Source organism: Muntiacus reevesi, chromosome 3 (assembly GCF_963930625.1).
Source record: "Muntiacus reevesi chromosome 3, mMunRee1.1, whole genome shotgun sequence".
In the NCBI taxonomy this organism is placed as follows: Eukaryota; Metazoa; Chordata; class Mammalia; order Artiodactyla; family Cervidae; genus Muntiacus; species Muntiacus reevesi.
The window spans coordinates 112,155,027-112,178,440 of record NC_089251.1 but is presented as its reverse complement, the minus strand read 5'-3'; the positions used below and the strand labels follow the sequence as shown (position 1 = coordinate 112,178,440).

Here is a 23,414-nt window from a genome sequence, read left to right as displayed (position 1 = left end):
TTCAGGCAATCTGTAAGCCCCCAAGATTGTATATGCAATTCTATGCATACATACAACGGGGTGGTTTCTAGGATGGGGATCCGAGGCTCTCCTTAGTCTGGTCAGAGGTGTCTTAGACCCACACAAGTTAAGAAATCACTGCCAAGAGAGTTAAATCCTACCCTTCTCTAGAGACCTACCCAAAGGAAACTCTTTACTTCTCACAGGGCAACCTGTAAAGTAAAACACAAACCGGTTTTTCCTAGAAAACTGCAGTACTGATTCCCAACACCCTGTATCAATATAGCAACTATTCCACATCCCCCTTGCTGTTAGATCTTTCCTACACTTTGAACATCTAACAACCATCAATTTTCTACACAGGTAGAAACTCCAAATAACATGGTGAACTGCTGGACAAACCTCCTCATAGTTACCAAGTTAAGCATTTCTATGGCTAGAATGGGAAGACAGTCCATTGATAAAAATATTCTGCCCTCAGTCTACACGAAGCATATGAGAAGGATGCCAGAGGAACAATGGATCACTGCTTTGCTAACTGATAAATAAGCAGAATTACTGGGTAACAAAAACAACATGTAAAATAATAAGACAAGGCATGCAGGAGAAAATATTGAAAGGATCCATCACAGTCTCCACCAGTTTCCAAACTTGCTAAGGGACTGTCTTCCCTCAACCCAACAGAATCTATTTAAACCCATAACCCGAGTGACAAATGAAACGGAGTAATGGGCTAATATGCTCTATCCGCTTCTTTAACTGACATATAATTGACATACAATATTATGTTAGTTTCATACATAATTTGACATTTGCATATATCACAATCATTCTAAGTCTAGTAAACATCTGCCCCATAAAAAATTATTACTGACTACATTCTTTATGTTGTATGTTACATCCCCATGACTTATTGATTATATAACTGGAGGTCTATAGCTCTTAATCTCCTTCACCTGTTTTGCCTATCCCCCCACCCCACAACCTTCTGGCAACTACCTGTTTGTTCTCTGCACCTATGAGTAAGTTTCATCTTGCTTTGCATTTTAGACACATATATGTGAGATCACACAGTACTGGTCTTTCTCCAACTTATTTCACTTAGCATAATATCCTCTAGGTTCATCCAGGTTGTTGCAAATAACAAGATTTTGTTTTTTATGACTGAGTAGTATTTCATTGTTTGTGTACACACGCACACCCCCACACACACCCCATAGCTTTTGGGCCATTTGTCTATCAACAGTCATTTAGGTTGCTTTCATTATCTTGGCTATTGTAACTAATGCTACAGTGAACACTGGGATGTATACATCTTTTTAAAATAGTGTTTCTGTTTTCTTTGGATAAATTACTAGAAGTGAAATTGCTGGATTATACGGCAATTCTAATTTTTTAAGGTAACTCCATACTAGTTGCTTCACCAATTTACAATCCTACCAAGAGAGCTGCTGCTGCTGCTGCTAAGTCACTTCAGTCGTGTCCGACTCTGTGCGACCCCATAGACGGCAGCCCACCAGGCTCCCCCGTCCCTGGGATTCTCCAGGCAAGAACACTGGAGTGGGTTGCCATTTCCTTCTCCAATGCAGGAAAGTGAAAAGTGAAAGTGAAGTCGCTCAGTCGTGTCTGACTCTTAGCGGACTCCTCCACCCTTGGGATTTTCCAGGCAAGAGTACTGGAGTGGGGTGCCACTGCCTTCTCCGACCAAGACAGCACAAGGGTGCTACTGTCTCTACATCCTTGCCAACACTTATCCGACAGTTGTTCTGATACGTGTGAGGCAGTAGCTCATTGCCATTTTGATTTGCATTTCCCTGATAATTAGCAATACTGAGCATCTTTTCAGGTGACTATAGGCCATCTGTATGTTTTCTTTGGAAAAATGTCTATTCAGGTCCTCTGCCCATTTTTAAATAGAACTGTTTTCTTTTTTTCTTTTTTTAATGTTAAAATATATGAGTTTTTTATATATTTTGGATATTAACCATTATTGGATATATTATTTGCAAATATCTTCCCCCATTCAGTGGGTTGCCTTTTCATCTTGTTTCCTTCATCGTGCAGAGGCTTTTGAGTTTGATGTAGTCCTCTGTAAAAGCAAAAGTAAACAAACAGGACTACATAGCCTGAGGATACATACCCAAAAAAACTGCTAAGACCAATGTCAAAGAGCCCATGTTTTCTTCTAGGAATTTAATGCTTCAGGTCTTACATTTACGTCTTTAGTCTACTTGGAGTTACTTTTGTAAGCAGTGTGAGAAAGTAGTCCAGTTTGATTCTTTTGCATGTAGCTGTCTAGTTTTCCAATACCATTCAGTGAAGGGGCTATCTTTTCCCCACTGTATACTCTTGCCTCCTCTGTTGTAGAGTAATTGCCCATATAAATGTGGGTTTGCTTCTGGGCTGCTTATTCTGTTCCATCAGTCTCTGCGTCTGTTTCTGTGCCAATACCATACTGGTCTTCTTGTTTTGGTTTTGGCTGAGTCAGGTCTTAGCTGCGGCACATGGGATCTTTCACTGTGGCATGCAGGCTCCTCGTTGTGGCACGCAGGAGTCTCTAGTTGTAGTGCATGGGCTCAGTAGCCCAGCAGCAATGTGGGATTTTAATTCCTCAACCAGGGATTGAATTCATGTCCCTGCATTGGAAGGCAGATTTTTAAACACTGTTCCACCAGGGAAGTCCCCAACACCATACTGTTTTGATTACTGCAGCTTTGTAGTACAGTTTGCAATCAGAAAGCATGATGCTTTCAGCTTTGTTCTTCATTCTCAAGATAGATTTGACTCTACCTGCTTCTTGAGGGAAGATTCTTCCCATATCAATAAATTGCTGACAAATCTCAATGCGTCTTTCCTGTGTTAGGGACTGTACTGTCTAATTCTGTAACTCCTGATGAATAACAATTGCTGGGAATCAAAATGAAAAGAGATGGCTAGGTTACTAAGGCAGAAAATCAGATCTAGTCTCTTTCTAAACACTGCCAAAGACAGGGAACCTGCTATTTATCCAGGAAGCTTGTCTTTTCCAAAAACATCTTTTCTCAGGCTGAGCCAAAATCTGCCCGTCAGTCCCATCCGTTGGTCCTGGATCTGTCCTCAAAGGCCATACAGAGTTAAGTCTAATCTTTCAGGTGTATTTTAGAGGGAGAACACAATAAAATGATAAGGAAAGGAAAAGAATGTCTTTTAGAAACAATAAACCACAAGATGTGCCTAGAGGTCACTCATTGTTCATTGCCCATCAAACAATAAACAAATATGATCAAAAAGTGCATTTCTCAGGGAAGGAAAGCTAGAGATGAACTTGAATTTTCTTCAAAATAATTTTGAAGAAACTATATAATTTTGACAAACCATAAAATATTGAGATGGAAGCTGTGAATTTCATAGGATACTAAAAAAGATTAAAGCATTTTCTAAGTATAAAACTATGAGAAAAATGTGTTTTTAAAAAAAAAATTCTATAAAGTAATAGGTTCTCTCCATATGATATGAAAGGCTAATGAATAAAGAAAAAGAGAAAAATCAAATATGCCTCAATATTGAAAATATAAATAAGAGGACTTCCCTGGAAGTCCAGAGGTTAACATTCTGCACTTCCACTGCAGGGCTCTCAGGTTTGATCCCTGAATAGGGAACTAAGATCCCACATGTCATGTGTGAGGCCAAAAAAAAAAACCCAAAGAAATATGGTAGTATATGGTCAATGGAAAACTGTTAGAGAACAATCTTCTGAAGACATGACAGGATAAAAATGAAAGAATAAAAACATAAATTTAAAAGTGGATTGTGATTAAAAACTGAGAGGGAGTCACAACAGATAGTAAAGAAACAAAACTGGTAACATTTACTATGGAACTGAATTCAAAATAGATATTCAGTAAAAAAAAATTTTTTTGGTTTCCATGACATTAAAAAAAGGACTGTTCATGGAGAAGGAAATGGCAACCTACTCCAGTATTCTTGCCTGGAAAAGTTCATGGACAGAGGAGCTTGGCGGGCTGCAGTCCATGGTGTTACACGACTGAGCACACGTGCATGAGGGTGGAGGGAGATGGGCTGGTAGCAATAAACTGGTAGAACCAAAAAACATGAAGGACAGTTCAAAAAACGTCTTGGACCTCCTCAGTGGTCCAGTGGTTACGATTCCACACTTCCATTGCAGGGGGTATGGATTCAATCCCTGGTCAGCCAAAAGAGAAAAAAAATTTTTTTTAATGTCTTTAAAGTCTTGTCAGAATGTTTCCCAAGAGAAGGAAAAGCATGGGAAAAAAGTAGAAAGGGAAGAAAAAACGTAATTTACCTTGTATATAAACTTTTAAAAGAAATGCAAATAAGTGGAATAGATTAAGATTGCTAATGCAGGAACAGTGAAATGGAACTTGCATATGTATGTAAATAATTTTCATGGCTGCAGAAAATTTTTTTCCAAATTTTCAAGTTATTAGGCTGCTACTTTTTAAATTATCATGTATATTTAAAGAAAAAATTATTTTTAAATATCTTTCCCAGAGGACATTATGAAAGACCATGCACCTAAGTTAAGGATCAGCATCCTACTTGAAGAAAACAATCATTGCTGGTAACCCTGATGCAATAAAACACTCTGAACAGAAAGTTTAAAGTCTGTGGCTTGGTGAAGTCATAGCAATAGTCAGCAAGAACAGTGGCAGTATCTCAAGAACAAAATGACCTAACAGAAGGCAAACTTTAAGGCCTCTTGGTTAAACTAAAGGCTATGAAAGAGCTTTTTCTGGGTCATTCAAACACAGCCCACATCATAAACAGCACAAAACAGAAATGATGAATCTAAAGTCTGTGGGTCTTGGTTTAGGCTTTCATAAAGCAGGGCATTCAGAATGGTTCATTCCCTGAAGTAGTTTTTATAGGATCATGCATCCTGGCAGACGTGATAGGACAATCAGTGCCACATCCATTTTCTTCAGAATGGTCAAACTAGCTGCTCAGAGAACAAACAGTAACAGTAAAGCTAACCAGAAAGATGATCTTTATGGTTCCTTCCCCTATGTAATCAGAATATCTAAATCAAGCATTTCTAGAAGGATCAATTCAAGAAGTTTAAAGTCAGTGATGCCAGAAATACAAAGAGAGTCTGCAGAGTCTCAAATCAAGTTAATGAAAAAGCCAACATCATAGATGTTATGTGTACGCCCCTAAATAAACAAAATTCAGCCCCAGTAAGCCTATATGCTGGTCTGCTCCCATATCCACCACTGTCTGGGAGAGAGAACGGAGAATGGGAGTTTTCAGAATGGAGATGATTCCAAGGATTTTAAGGATGAGTGTGCCAGGTGGTCTCACTTCAGAATGCTCAGCCTGGAGGAACAGGCCCCAAGACTCTGTTGAGAAGCAGCCCACTACACCAACATAGATGGGGCGTCCTGGATATGAGGAGAAAATAGCTCATAAGCGGAAGCATCACTAAGAAGGAAGGGGGAAGTGAGGAATAAAAATGCATTTAGAAAGGCTTAAAATGAAACAAAAATATTTAAATGCATCTCCTTCCCTCCTGATTCAGCATTTGCATTGGGTTCTCTCTCTTAAGGCTAAAGAAGCATGGATTATCCCTCACAGACTGAGAATACTGCTTTAATTCTAAAGTGTCAGGAATTCCCTGGTGGTCCAGTGGTTAAGACTGAGCACTTTCACTGCCACAGCCAGGGTTCAATCCCTGGTCGCAGAACTAACATTCTGAAAGCTGTGTGATGTGGCCAAAAAAGAAAAATTTCCAATTTGTCTGCTTTGCCTCTGCAGACCACCTCCTGCCCTGCCTGGAGAAGGCTACAGGCACAGATCACAATAAAAACTATGTCTTTGAATTCTTGTGAGGAAATTATTTGTGGACTCCAGAAAATTCAACTGCTATTAAATCCAGTTATATGTTCTAGACAAGATCATATTTATAAACTAATATCAGTATTGTTTATTTATAAGATATCAAGAGGTTAGTGTAGTATCCCTGAGAAGTTCACTGACAATCATAAACTAGCTCCATGACACACCCTAAAATGTATTCCTGTTTCAGGAACTGTGTATGCATTTCAAACAGAAACATGCACACACACTTGAACTGGCTTACCTATCTCCATTGGTTGTGATCGACTCAAACTTGGATTTTTTCTTTGGGATTTCATTTTGAATTGAAGACGTAGAAAGGGTTTTCTGACTTTTAATGGCAAAAAAGAAAAGAGAGAGAGAAAGAGAGATACACATACTTTAGAAATCAAAGATTAATAAAACATCACAATGAAAGTCTTGTCAAATGGGACCAACATATTGTACCTATTCTATGTAAGAGTTAATTACTTTTGATCATCAAAATCCACCCCTCTTAATTCCATAGGTGCATGGGTAGTTCATTTCTATAGTCCTTCCCCAAATTTTTAGCTGTGATTAAATATTATCTGCTTTATACTATGAGAATAAGTCAATAAAACCTCAATCAGAAGCATGATCCATCTTACAATTTAAAAAGTACTTTCACATTCATTGTTCCCCATGCATCTTATAATACTGTGAGGCATATACAAGGGATTATTTCTCTTTTGCAGAAACTGAGGCTCATCAAGGTTAACTGACTTACCCAGGGATATACAGCTAGTTAGTAGTGAAGCTGGGCCTAGACAGCTTTACATATTTGAACACCAAGTCCAGTTCTTCTTCACTGTTTCTGTAAATCTTCTAGTATCTAAGAGTCTGATGACAACCCTAAAGATCAGTTTTAGTCCCTAAAACTAGTCTGCAATCCTTTTACTTTGATGGATGTAAAATTGCCAAGTCCAAAGGATTTTTCAGACCTTTTCTTATTGGCCTCTTTTCAATATCTGATACACTGATCATGCCTTCTCCCCATCACGTCCAACTTTCTAACTGACAAATATAACTGTACATTAACTAAAATGTACGAGGTGACAATTTTATATATATTATAGAATGATTACTACCAAGATCAAGATAATTGACACACCCATCACCTTGCATACTTGATTTTATTTTTTGGCTGTGCCACGTGGCTCGTGGGATCTTAGTTACCCAGCCAGGGATTGAACCTGTCCCCACTGCAATGGAAGTGCAGTGTCCTAACCACTGGACTGCCGAGGGAATTCCATTTTATTTTTTTTTAATGGTGAGCATGCCTGAGATAGCATCACCGACTCAATGGACATAAACTCAGGCAAACTCCGGCAGACAGTGAGAGACAGGGAGGCCTGGCGTGCTGCAGTTCATGGGATCGCAAGAAGTCAGATATGACTTAGGGACTGAACAATATGCTTAAGACCTACTCTCAGCAACTTTAAAGCATACAGTCAGTGAGCTGTATATCAGAACTCAGAACTACTTCTAATAAAGTGTGCACCCTCTAACCTACACCTCCCCATTTCCCTCTCCTGTTGCACCTGGCAACCACCATTCTATTCTCTATTTCTATGAAATCAGTTTTTAAGATTCCACATAAAAGTGAAACCACATGGTGTGTGTCTTTCTCTCTCTGGCTCATTTCACTTACCACATGCCTTCCAGGCTTATCTATGTTGTAGCAAATAGCAGTATTCCCTTCTTTTTTTATGGCTGGATATTCCATTGAATGTATATACCATATTTTCTTCAAACAGTCATCCCTCCAAGGACATTCAGGTTGCTACCATATATTAGGTATTGTGAATAAATGAATAGAAATGCTGATTTCAGTTCCTTCAGATATATACTAAGAGTGATTGCTGGGATCACATGATAGTTTTATTTTTAATTTTTTGAGCAAACACCATACTGTTGAGTTCTTTATTTATTTTGGATATTAACCCTGATTAGAGATTTAGTTTTCAAATACTCACTCCATCCTTTCTTGAATGCTTCTATAAACTGTTTTCAGTCTCCAGCCTAAGTTGTATCAGTCAAGAGTATGGTTTTAACAACTATTATAGTGGGTGGAAATGATGTTCCCCTGATCATCTGCATGAGAATCATCTGAGAGGTTTATAAAACAAAGCAGATTCCTGGATTCCATCCTAGATCCTACCGAATTAAACTCAGGTAGGGCTACAGAAATCCACATTTTAAAATTAGCTCTGCTACCACCGACTCTTATATGCTACCAATGGCTCATGTTCAAACCTCTTCTGAATTATAACCTAACCTCCTACTAAATAATAATCTTTTTAAATATCAGATCTTAGTTTCTTGCTACTTCCAGAACATCTTATTTTTGACTGGGCACAGACACAGAGGTCGAAGCTCTCTGAGCATAGCTTCTGTTTCTTGACAATCTGTTCCTTGCATTTTTCTTTGGCCTCCTTCGTTCTCTTGGCCAAAAGTTTAGCATATTCTGCAGCCTCTTCCTTATTTTCTTATTCTCTTCCTTGTTTTCTTCTTTATCTTCTGTTTCTTCAGAGCAATATGCTGACATTTGTGCTGCAGAACACGTGGAGTAAAAAGACGCTGAATTTTGGGTGCTTTGGTCCTCATTTTCTCATCATCTCAGGTTCAAGGCTTTCTCACAATATACTGGTGCACATTATCTGTACTTCAGTCAGTTCAGGGGCTCAGTCATGTTTGATTCTTTGTGACCCCATGGACTGCAGCACAACAGGCTTCCCTGTCCATCACCAACTCCTGGAGCCTGCTCAAACTCATGTCCATTGAGTTGGTGATGCCATCCAACCATCTCATCCTCTGTCGTCCCCTTCTCCTCCTGTCTTCAATCTTGCTGAGCATCAGGGTCTTTTCCAGTGAGTCAGTTCTTCACATCAGGGGGCCACAGTATTGGAGTTTCAGCTTCAGCATCAGTCCTTCCAATGAATATTCAGGACTGATTTCCTTTAGGATTGACTGGTTTGATCTCCTTGCAGTCCAACGGACTCTCAAGAGTCTCCTCCAACACCACAGTTCAGAAGCATCAATTCTTTGGCACTCAGCTTTCTTTATGGTCCAACTCTCACATCTATACATGACTACTAGAAAATCCATAGCTTTGACTAGACAGACCTTTGTTGTCAAAGTAATGCCTCTGTTTTTAACATGCTGTCTAGGATGGTCATAGCTTTTCTTCCAAGGAGCAAGCATCTTTTAATTTCATGGCTTCAGTCACCATCTGCAGTGATTCTGGAGCCCAAGAAAATAAAGTCTGTCACTGTTTCCATTGTTTCCCCACTTCATTTGCCATGAAGTGATGGGACCGGATGCCATGATCTTCATTTTTTGAATGTTGAGTTTTAAGCCAGCTTTTCCACTCTCCTCTTTCACTTTTATCAAGAGGCTCCTCAGTTCCTCTTCGGTTTCTGCCATAAGGTGGTGTCATCTGCATATCTGAGGTTGTCGATATTTCTTCCGGCAATCTAGATTCCAGCTTATGCTTCATCCAGCCTGGCATTATGCATGATGTACACTGCACATAAGATAAATAAGCAGGGTGACAATATACAGCCTTGATGTACTCCTTTCCCAATTTGGAACCAGTCTGTTGTTCCATGTCCATCCAGTTTTAACTGTTGCTTCTTGATCTGCATACAGATTTCTCAGGAGGCAGATAAGGTGGTCTGGTATTCCCATCTCCCTAAGAATTTTCCACAGTTTGTTGTGATCCACACAGTCAAATGTTTTGGCATAATTAATGAAGCAGAAGTAGATGTTTTTCTGGAACTCTCTTGCTTTTTTGATGATCCAACAGATGTTGGCAATTTGATCCCTGGTTCCTCTGCCTTTTCTAAATCCAGCTTGAACATCTGGAAGTTCTCGGTTCATGTACTGTTGAAGCCTCGCTTGGAGAATTCTGAGCATTACTTTGCTAGTGTGAATGCACTGGTCATAGCAAACACCCTCTTCCAACAACACAAGAGACGACTCTACACATAGATGTCACCAGACGGTCAATACTGAAATCAGATTGATTATATTCTTTGCAGCCAAAGATGGAAAAACTCTATACAGTCAGCAAAAATAAGATCAGGAGCTGACTGTGGCTCAGATCATGAACTCCTTACTGCAAAATTCAGACTGAAATTGAAGAAAGTAGGGAAAAACACTAGACCATTCAGGTATGACCTAAATCAAATCCCTTACGATTATACATTAGAAGTGACAAATAGATTCAAGGGATTAGATCTGATAGACAGAGTGCCTGAAGAACTGTGGGCAGAGGTTTGTGACATTGTACAGGAGGCAGTGATCAAGATCTTTACTTCAGAGATTATAAAGTGTGCAGACTCTAGCTCTTGGGCCCCAGGTGGAGTCCCAGTAGTACCAGTAAATCTAGGAATATCCTCCTCTCCCTTTTTGACAATGACCAAATTGAGGACACTCAGATTGGCATTCACGATGCAACCGCATACAGATTTGCTCTTTCCTTCTCGTCTTCCTTGGCCTGTAACAGGAATACTCTTCAACTCAGTAGCAGGTGGACACTGCTGTGGGTGGACACCTGCTTCACAGTCCTTTGCTTGTCATTCCCACCACTGATTCAAACCGCATAATCCCTTCAATTCTCTACCTGGAGCATCAGGAGCAACTTCCACAGCCACGAACTTCTCGCAGACAGTACAAAGTCTGTGTTCACTGTCCACTGCAGTGAGTTTCTGGCAGCCAGTGGCTGCCAAAGAGATGTTCTGCTTCACCCTGAAGCAGCTGATAGCCTCAAAAGTGCCACGTAAAAGAACTAAATAGTTCTTGACACTTCAAACTCAACTTTCCAAAACTGAACTTCTTTTTTCCCCTTCTGATAGCCTCTCAGATAAGGATTCACTCATTCACCCCAGTGAGAAACCTGAGAATTATCCTTTATTCACCCAGATCCTCCCCATCTGTCTGTTCATCAGATTATCTAAATTACTTGTAATTCTCCTTCTGAAATGTCTTCCTGAATCTACCTCTTCGATCTTTAGTGCCACTGCCTGAGGTTCTCTACTAACATCTCTTTCTGGACTCTTACCAAAAAAGCTTCTTAACTAGCCCCCAGCCTTTTTCCTCCAGTGCATTCTTCACAATAGTTTGGGTTAATCTTTTTTTTTTTTAAGGTAGATTTGGTCCCTCCCCAACACAGGTCCTTTCAGTGGCTTCCTATTAAAATTACTAACATCAAGTTCATGTTACTTACCAGGTCTGCTGGATTCCTTTCCATCCCATTTTCCAGCTCCCAACCATAAGCTCCAGCAAAATAAAAGGATTTGCTGTTCCTAACTTCCATTTGGTCTTATGCCCTCCATGTCTTTGCAGTTGCTATTCCCTCAGCCTAGGATGTCTCTGCCCATTCCTTATCTGACTTATTCATTCTGACTTATCCTAAGATCTAGCTCCAATGTCAGCTCTTCTCTGATCTTTCATTGTTTGACCTCCCAAGGCAGTTAATTACCACAGCCTCTTATGCCTGTATCTTCACATGCTTTCACTGTGACACCCTTAGATTATCCTGCAATAATTTGATTACAGGTCTGTCTTGCCTATCAGGCTGCATACTCTTAGAAAACAGAGTGATTCTTTTTACTCATCTCTGCATTCCTTGCAGAGAATCTGGTCCACGAAAGTAACTAACAATGAACAAACAAAATCATAAAGGTAATGACAACAATGCATAACTATCATGTACTGAAGCTTCCTATATGCCAGTTATAAAACTTATCACTATGCACATACCATATAATTTATTTTCACAGCAACTCCATGAGTTAATATTATTTCCCTCATTTTACAGATGAAAAAACTTACCCAAGATCCTATACAGAGAACCTGGCAGACCCAGGATTCAATCCAAAGTCAGAACTCTTAACAACACAACAGATACTCTAAAAGGAAGCTTAAGACAATGAAGGGATATCATTTTGACTGGATCTCATAAGGACCAACCTAGAATATCTATCAATCTCCTAGCCAAATATGCATAAGAAAAGTTGCATTTCCTCAGACTGTGGAAATGTTCAGTCTTCTAGGGAGAAAACCCACTCTTAACGGTGGGGAGAACACAAACTTTTAAGACACAACACAAACCAAGTCAGAAAACCCTAATGCCTTATGGAAGTCTCTCTGGCCCTTGGATGATATATGAATTATAAAATACATCAAAGGAGATTCCCTCTATAGATTAGCAACTAGAGAAAAAATACGAAAATTTGGACAAAATGGTATCTTCCATGACTACATGTGTATTACATCTGACCTCCCAGAATCTCTCGTTCTATCTCAAGCATCTTGGGGTTACCTGTTGTAATGGCTACCGCCACTCAGTCGACTATACTGCTCCTTCTCCTGGTGGCTGGCACGGGAAGAGCTGCTCAGGTGCTTCCTCTGCTCTTTGGTCTTCTGAAGGACCCGTTTGTATGAAAGTGTGCATAGCCAGCAGAGCAATTTCCCATCTACCTGAAAGATGAGGAGACAAAGATAAAGAAGGAATGTGCCAGTGCGGAGGCTGAGAACATGGGTATTAAGAGCTAGAACTTCTGGTTAAGTCTGGATCTGCCACTCATGAACTGTGTGACCATATAAGTCACCCGGGCACTCCTGGTGTCAATTTCTTCATCTATAAAATGAAGGATAATAATATGTACCTCAGAGGGCTGGTGCAAGGATTCGGTAACATAATGGAGGTAAAGCATGGTGCAAGGTACATAAAAAGTGCCTAATAAAATATGACCTGGGGACTTCCCTGGTGCTCAAGTGGTGAAGGCTCTGTGCTCTGTGCTTCTGCTGCAGGGGGCACAAGCTCAATCCATGGTTGGGGAACAAACACCCCGCATGCCACAGGGTATAGCCAAATTTTTTTAATATGCCAATTATATGTATTTTTTTATTTTGTTTTTCTTCAACTTAACACACACCAGAGCAAAGTTCCCACAAGAATTTCAAAAGACACAAATATGTCCATAGTTCTCACCAAGGAAAATATAGCAGGGAGAAGATAAAACATAAAATTTGTACTTTAGCTTTCATACCTTATAGATGACTCATAAAGTGGTATGCTGGATATCTTTTCAGAGATGGAAAGAACTTTCCAGAAAAAGACTGATGGGCAAGTAGCTTCCAAGGCCCCAGTCCCTGGTGGTGACTACTATGGCACTTTGAATCAGAAAAAGTCGATCACTTTGGGCAGAAGCATCTCTACACCAAGGTGCAGAGCACAGGGCTAGGAAAGCAAAATGGGGCTTCCACAATCCTCTGAAGCTGGGGCACCTCTGTACCGCACTCAGATTGCAAAACTGAGTTTGTGAAGTGGCCTCATACAAGTGGCAGGGCAGCAGAGCTATTAGCTCACACTTGGGAGGGTATGTGCTGAAATTTTATGGAATTTTAGTTTGGGGAGTTTTAGATTTAGTTTTGGGGGTTTAGTTTTTAGTTTTGTCTTACCTCTAAATTAGACCTTCTGCCCTATTTTGAACACGGGTAGGTAAGCCACACCATCATTTATCTGAAGTATTTTTTTAATCTTGTAGCAAAAGCCTCTTTGCCCCTCACTCTCCTAACCTATTATATTAGCAAGTCATTGGTCTGATCTATTCACTTCTTTCCAACTCTACTGCTTCCACCCAGGCAAAATCATTCTTATCTCTCACAACTACAAGACTCACACAGGGACTTCACTGGTGGTTCCGTGGCTAAGACTCCACACTCCCAGTGTATGGGGCCCGGGTTTGATCCCTGGTCAGAGAACTAGATCCCACATGCCATGACTAACAGTTTGCACATCTCAATTAAAGATCCCACATACTGCAACTAAGACCTGGCGTAACCAAATAAATATTTGAAAAACTGACTCACCCAAATGATCTCTCTGTTCTTCTCCCTATCAAACATTTCTACATAGGTACCAGAGGACTTCTTAAATGTAAATCTAGATTATAACTCTCCTCACCTTAAAATCTTAAAGTATCTTATATAAAAATTTAAATTTTTTACCATGGTCTATGTTGACTTAAATGTAGCCCCTACTTGCCTTTATAATCTCATTCCCTTGCTCACGCTGCCTCCTTCTTTTATTTATTTGGCTGCTCTGGGTCTTCGTTGTGGCATGTGGGATCTCTGACCTTCACTGCTGCCGTGCAGGATCTTTGATTTTCTTTGCGGCATGTGTGATCTAGTTTCCTGACCAGGGATTGAGCCCTGACTCCGGCCCCAGCATCGGGAGCTCAGAGTCTTAGCCACTGGACCAGCAGGGAAAGCCCCCAGGCTCATCACTCTTGCCTCAGGGTTTTTTCACAGCTGGTCTCTCTTCCCAGGATCTTTGCCCTCCAGAGATTCCCACTGTGGCTTCCTTCTCGTCGAGTTCAGTTTCCAGTCAGATGTGACCTCCCTGCAGGTCCTCCTGAGTGCCCCATCTAAACTGGCCTCCCCAGTCACTCCCTACCAGAGACCCTGTTTCCTTATAGCACTTACATCTAAAACCTGTGTTCACTCAACTCCTTGTTTGTTCTCATCCGTCTCCTACATACGTAGATAAAACCTCTGAGAGAATAAAGTGTCTTCTGCTTAGTTCATTAGTATATTTTCAATACCCAGAACAGTGCCAGCATGTAATTATTTGTTAATGAATGCATAAATGAATTTTGAATCCAAACTTCAATGTGGTGCATTTCATGGTTATGGGATGTGGCCTAAAGGCCTGATTTTAAAATACTCTAGGAGATCTTGACCAGGAAAGAGCTTTCATTGAAGAAGGGTTTGAAAACAAAGCAAATGCATTGAAAGAGAGCATTAAACGTGAAAATCAAATACTGAACCACAGGACACCTTATTTCAATCTTCCCTTAACAAATAAACTTTAAAAATAGAAAATTACCCTCTGAGAATTAATCATAAAGAAATCATCATAGATAACACTGAGTACTTATCACATGCCAGATTCCTTTTGAAGGGGTTTACACCCAGTAACTCAACCTTCATAACAATGTTGACGTCTGATCAGTCTCATTTACAGATGAGGAAACTGAGGCACTGATAGATTAACTTGACCAAAGTCATACAACAAATAAGTGACAGAACAAAGATTTCAACCCAGGCACTCTGAGAACAGATTATGCATGCATGCATGGTCAGTCATTCAGATGTGTCTAACTCTTTGAGACCCTATGAACTGTAGCCTAACAGGTTCCTCTGTCCATGGGAGTCTCCAGGCAAAAAATACTAGAGTGGGTTGTCATTTCCTCCTCCAGGGGATCTTCCCAACCCAGGGAGCAAACCCACGTCTCCAGAATTGGCAGGTGGATCCTCTACCACTGAGTCACCTGGGAAGCCCACTGAGTCCAGATTATCCACACTTAATCCCTAAGATTAGTCTTCCTTAAGTTTGTAAATAAGTGATTGAAGATACCTATAATTATGCAAACTCTAATCATAGGATTGTAACTAGAAAGTAGAAAGTTAATGAATTCTAATGTAACCCAATTAATAATAATATAGGTACCATTTACTGAAGTACAGTGCTAGGCTCAAAATTAAGTGTTTTATATGACATATCTATATCAACTAAATCTCTTTATGCCCATGTGAAGTAGCTACTGTTATTCCCACTGTAAAGATGACAAAACTAATGCATAACAGGAGTAAGAACTTTGCCCATGATGATCCAGCTAAGCCAGGAGTGGGATGGAACCTACATTTGTGGGACTGAAAACCCTGTGCTCGCTCCAACTATTATGTTACCTTCTGATTACTAATTCAGCTTTTCCAGTATCTTGATTCAGGGAAGAGGTGCCCTGGTTGGCAGGCAGGGGAACTCTAGTCACTGGAAAGTTACTTCCTCCCATTGTAAACTAATGAATTGGGTTACAAGAATCAGCTTTTGAGAGACTACGCCAACTCTGAAAAGCACCTCTGGACACTGAGAATTTCCATACAACACTCTTTCACTCAAACAATATTTATCAAGTACCTATTATGTGTCAGACTGCTGGGAACACAGCATGAAAACAAGATGGACAAAGAGCTCATAGTCCAGTGGGGGTAGACAAACATGTACGCAAATAAACAAGATAATTTCTCATGTTACATGCTATTGAAGACAATAAACAGAGTATATGATAGAGTGAGAGTTAGTAAAGGTCTCTGTGAGAAGGCAGCAACTGAGCTGAGACCTGACATAGGGAACCAGTCATGACACTCTGGAGAAAGCTGTGTATCCAGCATACCAGCCAGCACAAATGAGACCAGCATGTCTGAAGGACTCAAAGCGGGACAGTGTGGCTGGACCAAGGGGAAAAGGGGGAGAGTAATGGATGATGAGACAGAGTCAGGTATGGGCCTTGCAGGCGATAGAAGGAGTCTGGGGTTTATCCTAAGTGCAAGCACTGGAGGGTTTTAAACAGACCAAATCTATACCATTTTAATTCCACCAAGATACCATCATTCCACATAGACCTCTATCTGTATCATCTTCTTGTGATCTTTAACTTCAGCAGAGAGAAACATTTGAAGAGCCAGATTGTGAAACTAGTAATACACTTATCTTGCTTAAGTCACAATCTCTACAGAGTTTTGTAGAATTTTGCCAATCACCATTTTACTTATAAGGGATGTTGATCACTGTAATTGGGATTCTCATGAAACACTAACCCATGAAATGTTAGAACATAATGGTCCACAGTTGATAAGTGAAGAAAACAAAAGTTGAAAAGTTTTTTCAAGGTGAATAACAATTGGGAGAGGAACTGAGAAATCAGTCTCTGTTACATGTCTTTTAAACGCAGTTGGCCCATCTTAATTTCTCTGAAAGAAAAAAAGAAAAACACAGAGACTTACCTTCTTTCTATCATCTTTCCTGTCAAATGCACACTGCTGCTTGCACTGTTCACAAGAATACGGTGGTCCGTACTTCTTCTCCGAATTTGTGCAACGCTGACACTTGTTGCCAATAAAAGCTGCGATTATGTTGCAATACTGACAAGGTTTGGGCTTTAAGAGAAAAAAAGGTATCAAGTAAGTATATATAAAATACCAGTGCGTTTTTTAATGCAATGATTTCCATTATACGCGTTCACTAATCATTGCAAAAATGCATTCCCAACTTTATAAATTTCCTTTTACATTGATCAAATAAAGCCCAATTCCTCATACCATGTAAAGTGTTTTTATGCACAGGACTATTGATTTTTAAACAAATAACAAAATCCCATTAGCATATACGCTAGGACTTCTCTAACAAATTCAACAGAACTAGCTCTTTGGCGAAACCAGCAAGCACTTTCAAATTTCTGAAAAGGCCTCTTTGCCATTATCAGTGTATAAACACGTTGGGAGAATGCCTGCAAGAACTAAATATTAGCTAACTTTGAAAACTAAAATACTAGATACATTTTTCTGAGAACATTTTTACATAACTAGGTCTTCTAATTAAAAAACTGTAATTATATTAACAGTTCGCAGAAGGTAAGGTCCCAAGAGACCAGACTACTCACTGTTAAGTATGGAGAAACCCTACTTACCGTTCCATACAACTGCACATTCTGAGCACATTTCTTGCATATGGTATTGGTTTTACTGTTAAGGAAGAAAGAGACACAAGGCTTTATGAGAAAAAAAAGTCATTTTACTTAGAACATCTCAAAAGTAATTCTTCCTTAACTCCAAGGAATTTTCTCATTACTAAGTGCCAAGGTAAAAAATGGTTTGGATATTAGATTAACTGAAGGTTGAGTTATCTGGCCATGAACTCTTTTAATTCTTTTGTAGTTTTAGCTCAAATAAAACGAGGCTTTGGTTTAAGTGGAGAGTGAGTTGTTTCTGATTATGAAATTTCCAAGTATCACCAAGTAAAATTATCAGATATGGAGAGGACCCTCAAAAGAAATATTACGTCAGACAAAAAATGTAGTGTTCGCTTCGGCAGCACATATACTAAAATCAGACAAAAAATGTACTCAGGAAAGAAATTAATCCTCCTTAATTTAGATGACCAGGTGAGAAATTTGAGATGAGGAATAAAGTATTGGTGTTTGGGGTATAAACTCAGAAATTCTATTCATGTCGACCTTACTCTGTCTACACTCTCCTCTGTAAGCAAAGTATATGAAAATCACAGATGTGGGGAAATAGATGCGAACATTAAATATTTTTTCAATATTTCAAGTACTCTAGGAGCTAAGCAGTGACAAAAATAAACACACCCTTTCCCTTATGAGAGGACTTTCCTTGTAGCTCAGTGAAGATCCAGGTCACAGTATTTCCAACTTGCCTAAACTGATAAACTGTCTTGGGGAAAAGAAATCATCTTCAAATAAAATCTTCACACAGGAAGGTACAAACAAATACCTGATGTTTAAGAACAGTTTAAACAATATTTGAGGGCTAAAAACAAAATCACATAAAAATCCAGTATATTCACTACTTTGATTTTTTCCCCCTACAATTCCTATCCTAAGTTAAAAGCCAGAAGAAATACCTCAATGTAGAAAACATTAAATTAAAATGAGATATTCAAGCAAAATATTTCCCAGGGCAATTTTCTGCCACTTAAAAAAGGCAGTTCAGGGACTGACTTCCCTGATGGTCCAGTGAATTAAAAAAAAAAAAAGGCAGTTCAGGAAGTGAAGTACATTGAAAAAGACCTCTAGAAAGAGAATTAGCATCAGTGATGCTGTGATGTTGAACATTTGGGTTTATCTTAGATTTATTACTCAAGGAGTGGGACATATATACCAATATATATAAATGTTCTTGACCCCTCAGAAAAAAAATGCAAAAAACCCCTCCTATTACTATAATCCATCTTGAATTAGTTTTTATGTATGGTATGAATTAAGGTTTAAACTTCACATCTCACCCTACACACAAAAACTAACTCAAAAGGGAATCACAGACCTAATGTAAGAGCTAAAATATAAAGCTTCTAGAGTATATTCTATATGTTTCCATTTATATGAAGTTCTAGAACAGGTAAAACTAATCTATGGTAGAAAGGAAAATCAGAACAGTAGTTGTTTGGAAAAAAGCAAGGAGGGTGGGGACTGACTGGGCTGAAGCTATAATCTCTGGGGTGACAGTAATGTTTTATGTTTTGATGGGGTTTGGGGTAAAACAGATTTATACTGTTTGTAAAACTCATCAAATGATGCAAATAAGATGTGAGCATTTCACTGTGTGCGAATTTTACCTCTAAAAAATTTAAAAATCATAAACAAATATTGAATTCTAGTTAATGATATGCATGCTGAAGTGTTTACGGTCAAGTACACTAATGTTCACAACTTTAAACTGCATCACAAATAAGATAGATCAATATACTGATGAACGTATGCAAATACAATAAACTAAACGTAAATTGTAGAATTTAAGTAGTGGGTAGATGAGTGTTTACAGTCTAGTGTTTTGGTTTGTTTTTTCTTTTTTTACTTTTTTTTTGTTGTTGTTTGAAAATACACATAACAAAAAGTTGGGGAAACAGTTCCGGAACTGAAATGATGCTGACTAAAATAAGGCTTCTAGGTCCGTGCATGAGCTAGCAAACAAGACCCCATCCTGCTTGAGGTAATATTACCTACAGCCACAGTTCCACAAAAAAGTTGAACTTGCTATACCACTAAACCACTCTGCTGCCATTAAAAAGTCCCCCGTAGATGTGTGCTTCATTCACACCCAGGTATTTTTCACACTTCTCAAAATGAGATTCACACAAGGTAAGTGTAAAGGCAAGTGAGTTTTTTCAAATGTGACTTGGGCTAACAAACCCTTTATCATGATTGTCACATTTCCAAAAGTATCTTCTTTCGGCTTATAATTTCTTCAAACTCTGTATATAAACGTACTAGAACACAAGACATGTTTTCTGTTGTGGGGTTGCTTTCTTAGTGTCAAAAATATCAAAACCACAATATAAAATATCAAGGATGTGAAAAATAAGTAACTAATAAGGTAAGCAATGAATGAATAACTAGAGAACAATATGTGTATTTTACACCCATTGTGTTACAACCGGAAATGGCAGGGCCTGTGTATAATGCAATCGATTACCTCTCTTGCTGGTATTCAGTCCTACAATAGGTGCACTTCACAACAGGGTGTGCAATCCGACATTCCTGAAATGAAATGAGGATATAACTTTAAGCAGTCAGAAATGGAAACAGTCTTCAGTAGGAGGCAGAAGACCGGAGTACTATTCCAAGCACAAGCACTGGGCTTGACTGAGTCACTTTAACTTTCTGGGACTAATTTTTTTTGTCTGTAATACTGGCATCACCATCCTACACTGATGTGGGAGTTAAGTAAGAATTTATATGGAACTAGTCATAAATTGTAAAACAAAGGTATGAATAAGCCTCAGACATAAGGAATAAAAAGCCCTGAATTCTAGTCGGTTCTGCCTCTGCCACTGTGTGATTTTTCAGCAGGTTCATTTGTGAAATCAAAGTACTGGATAAACATTATTATTGCTTACATACATAAAACTCCCTTAAAATCAAATACACACATACACACAAATATATATTTATATATTTAAGGCCAAAAAGGCACTCAACTATTTGATTTTTGAGATCGCTCATACCTAGTTAACAAAAAGTGTCAAAGTTATGGCCATTTGAGGCAATAATGATTGCCTCAACACAATTATGAGTTATCCATAATAGAGACACAAACTCTGGATTAATCTGGAGATATCTCGACATCACTCTCCAGTCGGCTTAGTGACTTTTAACTGTCACCTCACAGCACCTCTATTCATTTAAATAGGCAAAACAAGATGAAGCAACTTAAATGAAAAAGAGAACTTGGACCTTCAAGGGTAAAAACTGATCAGCAGCTGGTTAGGGGGAAGACCGAAGGTCACTAACTAGACGCTGAAAAAATAATCCTTTTGCTTTATGCGCTTGATTGCGGGGCTTTATTAAGAAGCCTGCCTACCTCTGACTCTGAAACTGACTGAAAAGTGCCCGTGAGGCGCCCGAGTTCGAGGCAATCCTCCCAGGCAGCACCCGACTCTGGAGTTTATCCCAGGTGGGGTAGGAGGTCCGTTAAGTCTGAGGCCCCGGCGGGGGTTGGGAGAAGCCAGCCCAAGAGGAATATCCGGCGCCGCTGGTCCAGGGCGAGCCAGGGACCAGGTGTCCCCTCCCCCGACCTCACGGGGTCCGAGAACAATCCCTCACGGTTGCTAAGCACCCGGACACGCCGGCCGCAGGGACCTGGACGGGGCCTGGGTCTCCCCCACGTGCCCCGCCGACTCTCGGCGGGGCGGGTGCGGCTCCTCAGATAGGCGGGCCTGCCACGCCCTGCCCAGGGGACCCCCGCCGGGCGTCCCCGCAGAACCGGGAGATCCGGGCCGCGCCTCGAGCGTCCCAGTTCCCGGCCGCCGCCCCAGCCCGCGCACCTTGCACAGCTGCTGCCCCTGAGACAGCGCCTCGAAGGGGAAGCGCTGGTGGCACTTGGTGCAGGCGTAGAGCGCCGCCATGTCCGGCCCGGGCCGTGCTCACCGCCCCGCCGGCCCGGCCCGCCGCTTTATCTGACAGTCTGAGGCACAACCTGGCGGCGGCAGGCTGCGGGCTGCGGCAGGCAGGCGGGCCCTCGGGTGCGAGCGGACCAGGGCGGGCGCGGCAGCGCTAGATGCCCGTTCACTGGTTCACTTCGACGTCTATCAAGGGGAAAGGGGCGGAACACGGAGCTTCGTAGGACTCTGATTCGGTCTGGACTGGAGTACGCCACTAATGACGCGCGCGGTCTCGATTATGTAAAGCGCAGTCACGCGGGGGCGCCGCTGGGAGGGACAGTCTCCCGCCCGGGATCTAGGAAGCGCCTAGGCTCCTCCCACTTCTCTCTCGGCTCCCGCCCTCGCTCCTCCTCTCTCCGCCGCAGGCGCAACCGCGCCTCTCGCGATACCTTCGCAGAGTTGTGATGTTTCATTTTTCATGGAGTTGCCCTTTGGTAGCGTGTTGTGCCCAGTGGGGTGCATTGTTGAACTAGAACACGGTCGCCACCGCGAGCCTGAAGAAGATTGGGAGCTGGGGGAGCGGGCGGGGGCGGCGCTCGTAAGATAATGACTCCAACCTCAGAGCCAGAGGGTCCTGCACAGCCCTCTTAACTCGAAAAAGTAGCGGAAACAGGAGAAACAACTTAGACGGATGCCCTCTGTCTGAGATTCCTAAAAAAGAGGGACCTAGTCTGGGGTCTCTGATCTCCAAAGAGAAAGAGAAGCCCAAAGAAAGCACTTCTTATTTTGTGGAAGAGAGGTGCTGGCCCCGCAGAAAGGAGAAGACAGATACTAAAGCGAGACTGTCCACTGCTGAGAGTTCTTGTAACCTCGAGGACCCCTCCAAGTGGGAAGCAATTGGCCTGAGACGTGCTCTCTACTGTGTCTTATCCAGTTGAACCCTCGGTTTATATCTCTCCAACAACCACCTGGCATTTCCTGGTTATATCTGGCCACCGGAAAGCAAGCCACATCCTCCCAGCTACTCTGCCTCTTTCCAGTTCCCACTTCCAGTTCCCAGCCTGGTGCGTCTAGGGGCTGTCCAAGGAACTACAAAGTTTTTATTCTTGAGACTTTGGCAAAGCTTCGTGCAGTGCTGACCTTTCCAAGTCTCTGCTTCATAGCTGCTCTGGGGCTGTTGCTTTTGACTCTGCCAACCACCTGAGCTATACTAATTGCAGTTTTACCTCAATGTGCGGTTTTGTTTTTTAGTTTTAAACAACCGAGGGCACATTTATAGCTTATAAATCCCGCCTCCACCAAATTTTCTCTCTTTGATACGCAAATCCAGCCCCCTACTTGTGGTTTTGCCTCAAGTTGTGTTTTTGAAAACTTATGTATTTATTTTTGGATGTGCTGGGACTTGGTTCCTCTGCGCAGGGTTTGTCTAGTTGCAGTGATGGAGCCTACTGTCGAGTTCTCATTGCGGTGGCTTCTGCTGTTGCAGAGCACGGGCTGTAGGGTACACAGGCTCAGTAGTTTCTGCACATGGGCTCAGTAGTTGCAACCGGTAAACTCTAGAGTATGGTTCAATAGTTGTGGTGTAGGGACTTTTAGTTGCTCCTCAGCATATGGACTCTTACTGGACCAGGGATCAAACCCATGTCCCCTGCATTGGCAGGTGAATTCTTAGGCATTGCACTATGAGGGAAGTCCCAAATATGTGTATTAATCAACGATTTAAACTCTGGAGACAGAAAATTAAGGTGCAAAATCAGTGCTCCATGTCTACTGGCTCCGTAACCTTAACCTTCTAAGCTTCTCACCATGGCTGAATTGCTCAGAGCCTCACTTTTCTCAGTTGTAGAATCAGGTCATTGTGGGGATCAAAAATTGTAGCTGGAGGGGAAGAGGGGAAACTGCTTCATGGGTAAGTGGTTTTCCTTTGGAATGAGGGGAATGCTTTGGAACTAGATATGACAGGGACAGAGCAGGTGATTAAATAGTTAATCCCATTAGGGGATATTAAGTAGAAAAAATATGGGAGACCCCTGTAAGTTAGTGATTACCTAAGAGAGCAGATTTG

The 23,414-nt window shown here is 40.9% G+C and overlaps 1 protein-coding gene across 2 annotated transcripts in view; it reads right to left on the bottom strand.

The window, feature by feature from the left end:
* Positions 1-21,451, bottom strand: part of FAM76A (family with sequence similarity 76 member A) — a 28,336-nt gene extending 6,885 nt beyond the window's left edge. Inside the window, exons 1-6 of one of the 2 annotated variants that reach the window (XM_065930178.1) lie at positions 21,293-21,451; positions 19,942-20,006; positions 17,418-17,472; positions 16,735-16,887; positions 12,206-12,363; positions 6,101-6,187 (exon numbers count right to left, since the gene is read on the bottom strand). In XM_065930178.1, the coding sequence (XP_065786250.1) occupies positions 6,101-6,187; positions 12,206-12,363; positions 16,735-16,887; positions 17,418-17,472; positions 19,942-20,006; positions 21,293-21,373 (599 nt within the window). In that variant the 5' untranslated portion in view covers positions 21,374-21,451. The remainder of the gene's footprint in view (positions 1-6,100; positions 6,188-12,205; positions 12,364-16,734; positions 16,888-17,417; positions 17,473-19,941; positions 20,007-21,292) is intronic. The other variant, XM_065930179.1, reaches the window with a different exon arrangement.
* Positions 21,452-23,414: the final 1,963 nt, after the last annotated feature.